Consider the following 15,017-nt stretch of genomic DNA (forward strand, 5'->3'; position numbering starts at 1 on the left):
TTTGTAGTGTTGTTAAGTATCATGGCCATCACACAGACACAGAAAACGAGTAGAAAACCAATTACTTTAGGTCTCCGCAAATATGCCAACTATAGTTTTTATATTTAATGGCTTCTAGAATATGACACATACTTCCATAAGTTTCTTTCATTAACACAGGTATAGAGGGAAATTTATTGCAATTATATAACAAAACAGCTTTTAAACTCATTTTAGAAGCAACAATAAAGAAGCGCCACTCTTCAGTATTGTGTGTAGGGATGGGACCGATTAATCGGTACTCTACCGGCCGATATAGGCATATCAGTGTATCGGTAAAATTAGATTGTTTTACCGATCCAATATATTGATAAATATTTGATAATTTAGTGCAAAATTCTGCCATTTTGTTGTAATTTTTATGGATAATCTCCATGCCCTACTTTCTAAACAAAGTAAATGTTTAAATATGCAACTTCTCCTGCACTGCAGTCACCTTGAAACACATTTATTAAGGTCAATGAACCTTTCAGGTTCTTCAAGGACCATTTCTAATTCTGTATCGGATCGGTAGAATATTGGTAAATTTTAGATCGGTCCTTTATCGGTATCGGCCCATCCCTAATTGTGTGTGTGATACCTAACTTCGACATCAGCCCATTTGCATCACTCGAAGCACAAACAACAGAATTTGTGATTGTGGAATATGGCAAGAAATCATTATTTCTGTTTGGAAACACTGAAATCTTTGTAGCTTTATTCAACACCAATTAGATAAGACAAGTGAGGAGGCAGTCGGTGTAATGCATGTAAACCTAAGAAGTATCAACTGTAGCCAATCCATATGAATAGCTATTAATAAAATATAAGAACGTTAAAGTACTCAGAAACCAGACATGATGGACAAAATCTGATTACATATTCGTAATCAGCGTAACTATCTTGGTAATAATCATCATTCCATTTGTCTGTACAAAAAACTGTGTTGACATGTGTAACCTTTCTGCTTTTTTGTAACCTGAAAATGAACTGTCAATTTCCATGTGTGTCCAAGAACCCGTTCAACTCCTTCCTGATGCCCATAATTCATGCTAATATATAAATAAAGGATGTTTCACAAAGTGCGCAGGCTTTAAATCGCTTGTCATTTTTTTTGTTTGAAGGTTGGCAACACTGTTCTTATCATTTTCATTGCCTCTTATCATTCCGATTATTAATTGAGCAATTGTTTATTTTGTTTTTGCTTTTTGCAGATGATCAGTTGAGTTGCCATGGAGCCGTTCACTATCGAGGAACGCGTCATTATTTTGAAAACACATTACAGAAATGGGGAGTGCTATGCAGAGACAGTTCTTAAATTGTCGACTATGCAGCTATCCATTGTTTGCTTAACAGGTGTTTATTCCTGGCACCCCGACAACAATAGAAAAGTTCAGGAAATCACATATTCACGGTATCCATTTCATCCAGAGCAGGCCACTCCCAGTTTCTGTAATGTTTTCAAAATAATGATGCGTTCCTCAATAGTGAAACGATCCATGGCAACTCAACTGAACATCTGGTAAAAGAAAACAATTGCTCAATTAATAATCGGAATAATAAGAGATAAGGTAAATGATAAGAACAGTATTGCCAACCTTCAAACAAAAAAAAATGATAAGCGATTTAAAACCTACACACTTTATGAAACACCCTTTATAAAGGTGTCCCACTAAGGACACATCTAATATTTGTAAAATAACACTATATAATTACGAAATGGCAAATATTTTTACATCAGTATAATGAGTAAATGTTCCGATTTAAGAATGCCAAGTTTGATTTATGCAACATGTCTTGCGTGTGAGTTGGCAACACCGTTTTTCAAGTTCCTTGCTGCGTGAGAAATTTCTGGGCCGAGTCCTCTCTCGCAATGGTGACCAAACTGGCTAACTAGCAGTGGCGGCTGGCCAAGTGCAACAAGTGCAGATGTTTTCACCTAATTTTCAAATTAATATTGACATTTTTCATTTGCTTGTTAAATTAAACTATTTCCCAGCAGAACGCACACGATAATACTCAAATAACACGCCGCTCGGCGCTACGCACGTATTGAGTTCGTCCCAACCCAAGAGCAAACACCGCTAGGTTGCGGAAAACTTAGCCGGTTGTCATGGCAACGGTGACGTCACCTAGCGTTGGCCTTGAACGGGTGTCGCCTTCTAGATGAAGCAGTTCTCTCGTCGGAGAAAACATCGCATCCAGTGCTTGTGGCAAAATCTTCGCGTTCTCGCGAGATCTTGTTCCGCGTGTGTGTTTCGCGTTTCCTATCGTGTGTTGTGTTCATGTGTTGAGCTGTGGTTTCTACAATGAACCCAGTAAATGACTTAGTGTGTAATTTGTTGCAGACACCATTTTCCAGATGGACGGATGAAGACAAAAAAGACGTTTTAAATTGGGGGGCACTGGCACTTACTATTTGTTTTCATTGCCTATAAATATACTTCTTCACCTGTTATTTTAGGCACGAGCCGCTACTGCGAGTAACTAGGTCATGTGACCAGTGGCGGATTAAGCTACCTCGCCGCCCCTAGGTACAAACTTAATGTGCGCCCTTCTCAAAAGAAACGTAGTAACTTATTTGCAGTATTTTTACAGGCTAATATCAAAATTAGTGAACATACTGAAATAAAAAACAAAGGATAAAAATCAATAACAAACAATTCATTTTCTGTATGTGCTATACCTAAAATTATGTAATGTATTCAGAAATTAAATTCACCACTCACCACTTTTCGTGTGATGCTAGAATATTTGAAATGCTTTTCCAGTCTGAAATGCCGTGAGTTGCGATGTTTGTCTTGCTCTTGAACAACCAGAATTATGCACAATAAACGGCACCAGTGCTGCACGAATATACCAAATAATTCCGCAAAATTGATTTGCCATTTACAAGTTTACAAAAAAACAAACAAAAAAAAACACTATTTTTTTAAAAATCTTGTCTTACCTGCTATGAGTCTTTGCGATTTAGAAAAATCGTCTTCAGCATTCTGATTAATTCCACATCTTAAAAGAATGTCAATTGTAGACTCATTCAGACACCACTCGGCAGGATCGTCACTAACGAAATTTGCACTCTACCTGTCACAATCAGGAACTCCTACGAACTGAGGAGACACTACCTAAGGTGCACTTTCTTCCTCCACTAAACCCACAATATTTTCGACATTTTGCGTTTCACAGAGTTCACTCGATGTAGCCACTTCCACTTCAATTTTTGAACTGCTTTCGGAAATCACTTGTTTCTTTCGCCTAAAAAACGTGTCCACTGTACCAAGCTTTTTCTGTAAGGTTGCTCCTCTTTCACGCTTTTCATTTGCAAGTTTACGATAAGCCACCCCACTTAACTTTGTTCGCTTCATGCTGCCTGCTGCATAAAAAAAACAAAAAAAACACCAAATCGCAAATGCACTAGCAACAAACTGAATGCACCAGCCAGAGAATACAGTAAGACAAAAACTAGTTGCTGTCCACGCGAAACATGCACTCACTCACTTATCAGCAGTGTTTATGTGTTTATTTTTTTAAGACTGGCATTGTTACAGGTGCGAGTTTCAAGCAATCAGTCTTCTTTCCTGCCTGGCCATTAACAAAAGCTTAGTGGAAGATCGAGTGGTATGTATTTACAAAAACAAACCAACAAAGGCTGCGCGGCTTGCATTGTATTGTAAGCGATAAAAGCCACAGCACGGGTTAAAAACAAATTGATTGGCGCCTGAAGAAGGCAGAGCAGATGAAACATTTCTTGATAACAGAAACACCTGTAAGATTAATGTCATGCAGCTCTCAATGGCCGAACTTCTCCGTATGTTGACCTCTATCAGAAAACCTGACTACTAACAGTATTGTGATTTGAAAACAGATGAATTATTACCACACAACATATGTCAGTAGGACAAACATTCCTCGCAACTTACAACCTCTTACATCAATTTCACTTGCAATTACACTATAAATAGTATCCAATCATGGCTTCTGGCCCACGTTTTTATCTTGTTACTAAATACTACATTAATTTCTATTAAATTTAAAAATGTACATACAGTGTATATTTAATGCTAAAAGCAAATTTGATTGATTGATTGATTGATTTGGTTTACTTTTTCTGCCACTTTTTGCGAAGATGCGGATGAGTGATGATATGATGAAACTGATGAAGGAACACTCACAAACATGCACAGGTCGGGATTCGAACCCAGAACCCCTGGCATTGTAGTATGCTGTGCTAACGACTCTACCACAAAGACGTGCTAAAGCAAATTGAAAGACAGAAAAAGAAGATATACCTATCTGAAACCCCAGAAAAAACTAAAGTGTACTTTTAAACTGTAATATGGGAGCGATTTTACAATACCAGGAATTTCTCCATTTTGTTTGAAATTCGGCATACTCACTAATTTTGGCCCCCTTATCACGAATCTGCAGTTAAAATTTGGCGCTCACACGTGGAAATAGCAAAATAATCTAAATTAAGATTATTTCTACACCCTCGATTTCCAAATTTCCCACCGATTCCGGGCTCCGCCCCTGGGGTAATCGACCTACCGCCCCCAACCGCTAACGCGGCCCCGCCTCTGCTCCGGCTCCCCGGCTTTCTCTATAGAGTCCCTGTTAAAGGCATGTTAGAAATTGGCAGGATTCACCTGCCCCCAAATAAGCGTCAAATTTATACGTGAGCGCCAAATTTTAAGTGCAGATTCGTGATTACGAGGCCCAAATTAGTAAGTATCCCAAATTTCAAACAAATAGGATAAATTCCCTGTATTGTTAAATTATACCCAACATATTTATATTAAGGCTATATGCTACTGTATGTGAAACAAAATAGAAGAAAACTACTTTTTTTTCACTCCGGGGCTGGATTTATCCCACAGGAAAATATTAAAGGTTAAGGTAATTGCTTTTCAATTGTGAATGGTTTACCTGAAAAACATCTGACTGGATAAAAGCATTTGCTTGCATACATTTTGAATCTTCTACCGTAACCTTGATCCCATTTTCTGTGCCAAAGAACATTGCATTCTGTAAGAATAAAATATAATATATAAGTTACATACACAACTATGAATTGAAACTTGTGATTTGAACTCTCTGAACAGTTTTCAGTGACAAAGCATCCTATCTGGACACAAGGCCATGTTCTCTTTTAGAAAGATGCATGGAACAAACAACAGATGTTTGAGCCCAAAGTATGACCCACATTAGTAAAAAACCTATCTTGCAGTACTTTCACTGCTTTTCATTAGTAAAAAACAGTTATATGCAGACTTGAATAGCGAAAAAAACATGGGCTAGAGTCTAGTTTACGTCCTTCTTGCCCGTTTACAAAACCATGCTAGCAGACAGCCGGCACTCCGGCATCCGTAGGGTAACTAAATTTTTCTTTTTACACTTTCTGTCACTAACCATTCACGGGAACGAGGTATGCCTACGAGGTTAGGTTAGGTTCCATTAGCACTCATTTCACCCCTAAATATGTGCTTCATCATCGAAAAATGTCCTCAGTACGTTCAATCACGCATATCCGGACAACATCGTTTTTTCTCGATTTTCTCCTCCAGGAATTTTTTCCTCGCCTTGGGATTTACTTTGTTTAATTCCTTATAAAATAACCTTTCCAACGATATGACATGTATTCCTTAGGAAAAGGACGTAAACTAGACTCTTACCAAAACATGTTCAAATGCTAATGCAACCAAACTTAATAAAACTGATATCAGCGTCATGAACCACCGGTAGACAATGTACTATCTGCTGTTTTTTTTAATTGTGTTGGATGATATATGTACTTGTGAGATGTCTTCGAGGTGGCTGCTTCAGGTTAAGGCAAAGGTATTTTCACATCCCCACGAGCTAAAAACAACGGACAACGTCCATAAAAAACATAATCTTCATACACAATGGCAATTTTACGTTCAAAGGTTAGGAATGTTGGTTTCGCTGTTGATAGGAATGTGACGTTTTTGCTATGTTCGGTGTGACGCCGATAGTAATTTTACTCTATTATTCGAATTTGCACGTATTTTTGTGTGTAGAACGAAATTTAGGGCCGGGATACAAGGAATTAGACGTAACGCTTGTCACATTTTGGGGCTCAATATCTCGCTCATTTGTGATTTCTGTATCTTGAAATGAATTTTAGACTTTGTAAAACATCGAAATCTGTAGCTTAAATTCAAACAAGTCGAAAATTTTCAGGGTGTACGGTCGAAAACCAACCCATTACTTTTCTTCACCACGTCCATGGATGTTTGGTTGCGTGGGTGCATCATGTAACAAAAATTGCTGTAAAACTATAACTGCAATTTACCTGTAACAGAGACGATAATTTTCCCCTGTAGTACTGTACACTAAATTACCAAATACCTAATGCCTAACTGATGTTTCAGTTAATTACGTACCTCTTTGAAGTTGACAGCTTTCAGTAACTGAGAAATATTCTTGGCGTTATCAAGCTTTGCTATGAGCATGAAATCTTCGTGTGGCTCATGTCTTCCACTTGTTAATGGCATCTTTTTTGTCTTCGTCAGTTTTACGAAGATATACAACAGGTAGTGGCTTCAAACTACCGGCATTTCCTTTTTGTTTATATCTGCGACATCCATGCAGGACGATCCTGAAATATGTACCTCATTAATGAGCAATTGATGCCAATACTTGACAATCGAGCAATCTATCCATAATTAATGAGCAATTCTACTAGGCTAAGAACATTGAAATGCAAAAGTCACGGACGCACGCCCAGTCTAGTAGCAGCCGCCCCTGCAATGGAGGGGCCCTGAGCTGTAGGGGCCCCGCTATGTTCTCTCTCTGTGAATGTCGCTAATTTTAAAAAAATGCATTTACGAAACAGAAAGTTGGTTCCCAATAACATATCCAGTGGCGAAGCGTCCTATGAGGCCAGGAGGCCGGGCCTACCCACGCCATTACTCTTTTAAAGGTGTATTTACTTATTTCGTCAAAACATATGTAATGCAATGGAATAGTTTGGAATTTTCATTTATGATAATTACAAAATAATTCTAACCCTGTCCAGTATACGAACTTTCCACGGAGTGAGGCACATTTGCTGGGGCCTCTTCTCTTCACATTCCGTCCTACGGTCGTATATGCGGGAAGCCTAATCTTACGAGGGCCTCCCCCATGGCGCAGTGGTAGCGTCGTCGCCTTGTAATCAAGGGGTCCCGGGTTCGATACCCGATGGAGGCACAAGCGGTTCGGATCCCACTTTAAACTGTAGGTCCAGTCCCGATTAGCCTTACTGTGCATAAAGTGGACTTAAAACAACAACTCAAACTAATCTTACGAGTACTGTACGTATGCTTATAACGTGCTCCTGAGGCCGGGCTGGCGGTGTTACCCACTATGAACTGAATATCAGCAACACTGCATTTCCGCCAGGATTGGAAATTTGTGGTGTACCAGCATATTTTATAAACATTAGCCTGTGTTCGTACGTAGATACTTCTATTTCATTGTACATTCTCCATATTTTGTACGAAACTTAGGTTTTCCTCCTTTCATCGACAAGTGTAAGTGAAATTGAAAATTACAGAGTACTGTAGTTCTGACTTCGTTTGCAGAGTGCTGATGGTCTTGTCGATTCACCCAACACCGTAGCGTAAACAGAAAGTCCAAAGAACTTATATTTGTAAAGTAAGTCTTCATACCAAATTATGTACATTAAAATGATAGTTACGCCTTATATTTACAAAGTAGTTTTACTTTCACTGGGAATAGAATAATTTATTTTTATCGTGCACGGGGATTCCCTCGCTCGTTCCCCCTATGTGAAAACTTGCCTCCTGCTCACGACGCTAGAAGGGAGCTTGGCTCGGAGCGCGAGGTTCGTGATGGTAGAGCTTTGTTTTTGATTCGTGTCGTGTGCAGCGATCAGATTTATGCATGAAGTGCTGGACTGGAATGCAAGAACAATCGAGTTCTTAATTGAGTGAAGATGTAATCATCAGTAAGGTAGGACCCACTTTTTTCTTTCATGTTTCCTTCTTATAACAATCATTTCTAAAATGTTTTCAAGTGTGGCAAGTGACAGCAAAATATTTTTAAAAAATTCAAACTTGTTGAAACGTTATTTAATGCGTTAACACTGTCGTTGAATAAATATTACAAGCAGACATTTTTTTATGCAGCCGACACAAGCGAAGAGGTGAGCAGTTTCGTTTACCCTGAAGGCATAACAAGATAAGAGGGCGGTCAATGAGAGTGCAATGCAAGGGAAGACTTTTTTGGGTTTAGGACAAAGAGGGTTATGGGGTTATTGCGCGGGCCATGTCTGTTTCAGGTCTGGCGGAACAGGCCAGTGTTGTCACATTGGATTGGCAGAAAAGAGCTAAATTGTGCCTAAAATTGGGATTCTATTCTCTCAAGCAACTACATTTATTATAACCTGTTTATATGTTACATAGTAAACTGTCGTGTTGCCGGGTCCCAAACAAGGATCCTATGTTCTATTATCACGTAAAGGTGTCTACTAACACAAGGGGTAGAACAAACTAGGATGCGAAGTATACACACTGAATGAGAGAGGTCACCTTTACTTATGTTTTTTCTTGAAAGCCCCGTAGTCGTCATCCTAACACGTTACGAAGCCAGGTGACCTAATTGTGGTCATGTCAATATTCAAAATTTAAATTATGTTTACTTGCAGATACAGGTGTCAGAAATTCATTTATCTAGAAAGCCAACACTGGAATTAACTACAACAATTCCTTTAGTTAGACAATGGTGTTTTCCTCGGTGCGAGGAAGACTTGCTAAAAAAAAAAAAAAACTAAGTTGGCAGCAATAGAACGTACCAAACTGACAGTCGCTGAAAGTGCGGAATTCTGTCGTCTGCTCACGGCACAAACGTCAGACTGACCCGAAAATTATGGGGTTCTTCTAGCCCTTTTCACCTCAATTGCAAAATAAATAAATAAATTTAGAAAAAAGTGATGAAGAATTGACAACAGGGCTCGAGCACTATTCGTTGGATTTTCGCGATGTCTCATGATTGGTAGTTCTTTCTGGAGGTGTGCGCATAAATCAGGGGTTGAAAAAATACAAACAAATAGAAAACCAGAAATGAACAAAAATCTAGATCGATGACAACTGGTGGGTGGGAGCAATATAATTATCGTATTGATGGCCGGTAACAACACTTTTGAAAACGTCACGCCACTGGCAAGTAAAGAAGCGGTCTGCACAGACATTGAACCACTCTCCATGACATAGCCCCCCCCCTCCCTTTCTTTTTACAGATTTAAGCAACTAATGGAAATTATCGCACTTCTGTGCCTACCCTGCTAGGAACTCTACGCTTCGCCACTGAACATATCATATGAGGACGTCTGCAATAATAAGCAGTGGTGTGTTGTCTCAGCCAGAGGGCCCCGCGCAACTTGACATTATAGGTCTCCGAAATTCAGAATTAAGTTACTTGCTCACAGATTACAATCTCATATCTTTTTCAGTTGCTCAACCGGTCGATACCATATACACAATACCTAAAGAAACAAACTTGATAATTTATGACCTTTTTTTATTACCAGCAATATTACGTCATATTTAAAATGTAACTTCCCACCAAATATTTTCAAAGGGGCCCCCAAGCCGCACTATGAGATCGAAATAAGATCTCAGATAAATTTCCCACATTGTCCACAGCTATTCGCGATTAAAATTAACCAATATGCCATCTGCCGGGATTTTCAGGAAGTACTCTAAGTAGGATACGTTGTGTTGAAGTCGTTTAAAGCATGGTGAATATGCGAGAGAGTGAGGTCTACTGTTCAGGTTTTTTTGTTGTTTTTTTTGCTCTAAATAGTTTTATGGGTCAGAACAAATTAAAAGTTTTCATGTGTTTCCACCTCGTGCAAACAACGAAATGAAATTTGTTAATAAATCAGGGAAAACGTAATTGAAGATTGGTATGGGGGATATAACACTGTAATTCGACAAGGAAATTACGAAGAATGCACGAGTCTGCTTACTTTATTTTTCGAGAGATAAATATATATTTCCATGAAAGTAAAGTTTTAAATTGTACTTTATAAATAATTTTTTTTTTTTCCGAAAAATCATGAAGCGTCTTACCCAATGCGTCCATGTATTACCGGTGTTACGTATGTGTGAAATTTGGAACAGGTGCAAGTCGATTAAGAGGAAAGATGAAAATAGTTTGAGAATGAATTAATGTCAAATGTAACCAGAAAAAAAGTGGACATGCTAATGTTACTGTTTCATTCAGTACGATGTATTTTTTCAGTGAGTATAGCCTGGTCATGAAATCGTGAATATTATTATTAAACCAGCCTTTCTCTTTCGGGGAGGCTGCTATGGGTTTTTAGTGATGATGACATGGAAGGTTTTGTTAATACAAGGTATATGTGTCAGACACATGTTTTGTTTGCTACATATTTTTAAAAATGCAGATTATATTAGTACTTACATTACTGATGCGTACTATATCTTTGTGTGTATATTAATTTTGTTGGCCTCTGCCATTGTCAGTATTGGATCAATGGTTATAAATAGGTGGAACACCTCTAAATGTAAATTTTACCACATATCAATGAAAAATAGAGTGCCTACATTCGCTTCCATGTGTGGGAAATAGTTTTTTCTACATTTTTTTTTTTTGCAAAAATAACATTTCATAAATTTTGGAAATCATGAATAAATGTGCTAAAAAAAGACACTCACCCTCTCCACTGTATTCTGCCCGTCTTGGGAGAAAGTCTTGCTTGATGCAATTCCTGACTCTGGCCTGGGAAATGGTAATTCTGCAATCTCTTGCCACTGCCAACTAGTAGCTGCCTGTTGCAAAAAAGCAAATATAAACATCACTAAAACATGCTAAAAATGTTCGAATTTAGTTCTACAGTATCAGTACTCAGTAGTAAGTGTGTATACATGTGCATTTTACATCCATTCCATTATATCAAAATTTCTTTATACATTTTGTAATTCTGATCAACACGAAAAGTGTTCTTGTAGTTAAACATAATTCAGGTTAGCTGCTAGTGTTCTATTTCTCAATTATGACCTTTAAAGTGCTTCTGTATTTTCAATGTAATTTTGTTGCGCCGCTTTTCTACCATATGGATCAATCGCGACAATAACTGCGAACTTATGACATAAATATGATGAGACAATCATATATTAACGCCTTACCCCATGAGCATTAAAGTGCTTTTATATTATTTTTTACAAGAAAAGGTGAAAGGTAATGTTTTCCGTGGATATAGCACCGTGTCATTATGGCAACTTAGAAAAACATAGGAAAAACCTATTGTATTTTTTAAATATATTTTTATTTACACCTTGTACTGCAATACAATATACATTGACAAATATGTCTTCAACAAAGTCAAGCATGTGTACGCGGAAACCAATATTTCCTTAAGAAATCTAAAAAAAAAAAATAATAACGGCATATTTATATCGCTGATTACTGTTATTTTAATGTGCAAGTTTATAATAATAATGATACAAATCGTAACATACTTATCCTAAGATGGCCCGGAATGTAAGTATTCTCTTGCATCTCACATTATCCTTGTCTGAGGTACCAAAAGCAAACATAAATATACATCCATCTTCGACAATTACGGCAAACGACTCGACCGAACGATTGATCTCGGTTGGGTATGAGCTACCGAGTGCTAGCGAACGGAACGACTCGAGAGCCAGCGAACGAGTGAGTTTCAATAATACGGTATATTCGATGTCATTCGTCTTGCAACCGACTTCAGCCACCAACTCGTCAGCTAGCTACCGTAACGAGTTTCAATAATAAGCTCCCTGATCATCTTTAATTCATTCTCCACATATTCTCATCGTCACGATTAGCATAGAGCAGAACAAATGAGACGAAAATATTCAAAATTTAAATTATGTTTACTTGCACATACAGGTGTCAGAAATTCATTTATCTAGAAAGCCAACACTGGAATTAACTACAACAATTCCTTTAGTTAGACAATGGTGTTTTCCTCAGTGCGAGGAAGTCTTGCTAAAAAAAAAAAAAACTAAGTTGGCAGCAATAGAACGTACCAAACTGACAGTCGCTGAAAGTGCGGAATTCTGTCGTCTGCTCACGGCACAAACGTCAGACTGACCCGAAAATTATGGGGTTCTTCTAGCCCTTTTCACCTCAATTGCAAAATAAATAAATAAATTTAGAAAAAAGTGATGAAGAATTGACAACAGGGCTCGAGCACTATTCGTTGGATTTTCGCGATGTCTCATGATTGGTAGTTCTTTCTGGAGGTGTGCGCATAAATCAGGGGTTGAAAAAATACAAACAAATAGAAAACCAGAAATGAACAAAAATCTAGATCGATGACAACTGGTGGGTGGGAGCAATATAATTATCGTATTGATGGCCGGTAACAACACTTTTGAAAACGTCACGCCACTGGCAAGTAAAGAAGCGGTCTGCAGAGACATTGAACCACTCTCCATGACATAGCCCCCCCCCCTCCCTTTCTTTTTACAGATTTAAGCAACTAATGGAAATTATCGCACTTCTGTGCCTACCCTGCTAGGAACTCTACGCTTCGCCACTGAACATATCATATGAGGACGTCTGCAATAATAAGCAGTGGTGTGTTGTCTCAGCCAGAGGGCCCCGCGCAACTTGACATTATAGGTCTCCGAAATTCAGAATTAAGTTACTTGCTCACAGATTACAATCTCATATCTTTTTCAGTTGCTCAACCGGTCGATACCATATACACAATACCTAAAGAAACAAACTTGATAATTTATGACCTTTTTTATTACCAGCAATATTACGTCATATTTAAAATGTAACTTCCCACCAAATATTTTCAAAGGGGCCCCCAAGCCTCACTATGAGATCGAAATAAGATCTCAGATAAATTTCCCACATTGTCCACAGCTATTCGCGATTAAAATTAACCGATATGCCATCTGCCGGGATTTTCAGGAAGTACTCTAAGTAGGATACGTTGTGTTGAAGTCGTTTAAAGCATGGTGAATATGCGAGAGAGTGAGGTCTACTGTTCAGGTTTTTTTGTTGTTTTTTTTGCTCTAAATAGTTTTATGGGTCAGAACAAATTAAAAGTTTTCATGTGTTTCCACCTCGTGCAATCAACGAAATGAAATGTGTTAATAAATCAGGGAAAACGTAATTGAAGATTGGTATGGGGGATATAACACTGTAATTCGGCAAGGAAATTACGAAGAATGCACGAGTCTGCTTACTTTATTTTTCGAGAGATAAATATATATTTCCATGAAAGTAAAGTTTTAAATTGTACTTTATAAATAATTTTTTTTTTTTTCGAAAAATCATGAAGCGTCTTACCCAATGCGTCCATGTATTACCGGTGTTACGTATGTGTGAAATTTGGAACAGGTGCAAGTCGATTAAGAGGAAAGATGAAAATAGTTTGAGAATGAATTAATGTCAAATGTAACCAGAAAAAAAGTGGACATGCTAATGTTACTGTTTCATTCAGTACGATGTATTTTTTCAGTGAGTATAGCCTGGTCATGAAATCGTGAATATTATTATTAAACCAGCCTTTCTATTTCGGGGAGGCTTCTATGGGTTTTTAGTGATGATGACATGGAAGGTTTTGTTAATACAAGGTATATGTGTCAGACACATGTTTTGTTTGCTACATATTTTTAAAAATGCAGATTATATTAGTACTTACATTACTGATGCGTACTATATCTTTGTGTATATATTAATTTTGTTGGCCTCTGCCATTGTCAGTATTGGATCAATGGTTATAAATAGGTGGAACACCTCTAAATGTAAATTTTACCACATATCAATGAAAAATAGAGTGCCTACATTCGCTTCCATGTGTGGGAAATAGTTTTTTCTACATTTTTTTTTTGCAAAAATAACATTTCATAAATTTTGGAAATCATGAATAAATGTGCTAAAAAAAGACACTCACCCTCTCCACTGTATTCTGCCCGTCTTGGGAGAAAGTCTTGCTTGATGCAATTCCTGACTCTGGCCTGGGAAATGGTAATTCTGCAATCTCTTGCCACTGCCAACTAGTAGCTGCCTGTTGCAAAAAAGCAAATATAAACATCACTAAAACATGCTAAAAATGTTCGAATTTAGTTCTACAGTATCAGTACTCAGTAGTAAGTGTGTATACATGTGCATTTTACATCCATTCCATTATTTCAAAATTTCTTTATACATTTTGTAATTCTGATCAACACGAAAAGTGTTCTTGTAGTTAAACATAATTCAGGTTAGCTGCTAGTGTTCTATTTCTCAATTATGACCTTTAAAGTGCTTCTGTATTTTCAATGTAATTTTGTTGCGCCGCTTTTCTACCATATGGATCAATCGCGACAATAACTGCGAACTTATGACATAAATATGATGAGACAATCATATATTAACGCCTTACCCCATGAGCATTAAAGTGCTTTTATATTATTTTTTACAAGAAAAGGTGAAAGGTAATGTTTTCCGTGGATATAGCACCGTGTCATTATGGCAACTTAGAAAAACATAGGAAAAACCTATTGTATTTTTTAAATATATTTTTATTTACACCTTGTACTGCAATACAATATACATTGACAAATATGTCTTCAACAAAGTCAAGCATGTGTACGCGGAAACCAATATTTCCTTAAGAAATCTAAAAAAAAAAAAATAATAACGGCATATTTATATCGCTGATTACTGTTATTTTAATGTGCAAATTTATAATAATAATGATACAAATCGTAACATACTTACCCTAAGATGGCCCGGAATGTAAGTATTCTCTTGCATCTCACATTATCCTTGTCTGAGGTACCAAAAGCAAACATAAATATACATCCATCTTCGACAATTACGGCAAACGACTCGACCGAACGATTGATCTCGGTTGGGTATGAGCTACCGAGTGCTAGCGAACGGAACGACTCGAGAGCCAGCGAACGAGTGAGTTTCAATAATACGGTATATTCGATGTCATTCGTCTTGCAACCGACTTCAGC

At 37.6% G+C, this 15,017-nt stretch overlaps 1 protein-coding gene across 1 annotated transcript; it reads right to left on the reverse strand.

The window, feature by feature from the left end:
- Nucleotides 1-4,894: 4,894 nt before the first annotated feature.
- Nucleotides 4,895-6,637, reverse strand: LOC146001832 (cell cycle checkpoint protein RAD1-like). Its single transcript, XM_083139523.1, has 2 exons — nt 6,423-6,637; nt 4,895-5,043 (listed from the first exon to the last, which is right to left on the reverse strand). Exons 1-2 carry the CDS (start codon nt 6,531-6,533, stop codon nt 4,903-4,905), a joined length of 252 nt encoding a protein of 83 aa, XP_082995649.1. The 5' UTR covers nt 6,534-6,637; the 3' UTR covers nt 4,895-4,902.
- Between the last annotated feature and the right edge of the window lie 8,380 nt (nt 6,638-15,017).

The sequence above is a fragment of the Lepisma saccharinum genome, chromosome 18, assembly GCF_977018435.1.
Source record: "Lepisma saccharinum chromosome 18, izLepSacc3.1, whole genome shotgun sequence".
Lineage (NCBI taxonomy): Eukaryota > Metazoa > Arthropoda > Insecta > Zygentoma > Lepismatidae > Lepisma > Lepisma saccharinum.

What these genes read in the sequence shown, in the direction of transcription:
- LOC146001832 (XM_083139523.1), bottom strand. Translation starts at nt 6,533, where the DNA reads ATGCCATTAACAAGTGGAAGACATGAGCCACACGAAGATTTCATGCTC. An exon ending in AAGCTGTCAACTTCAAAGAG is followed by an intron (nt 5,044 to 6,422) that starts GTACGTAATTAA and finishes TTATTCTTACAG; the next exon opens with AATGCAATGTTCTTTGGCAC.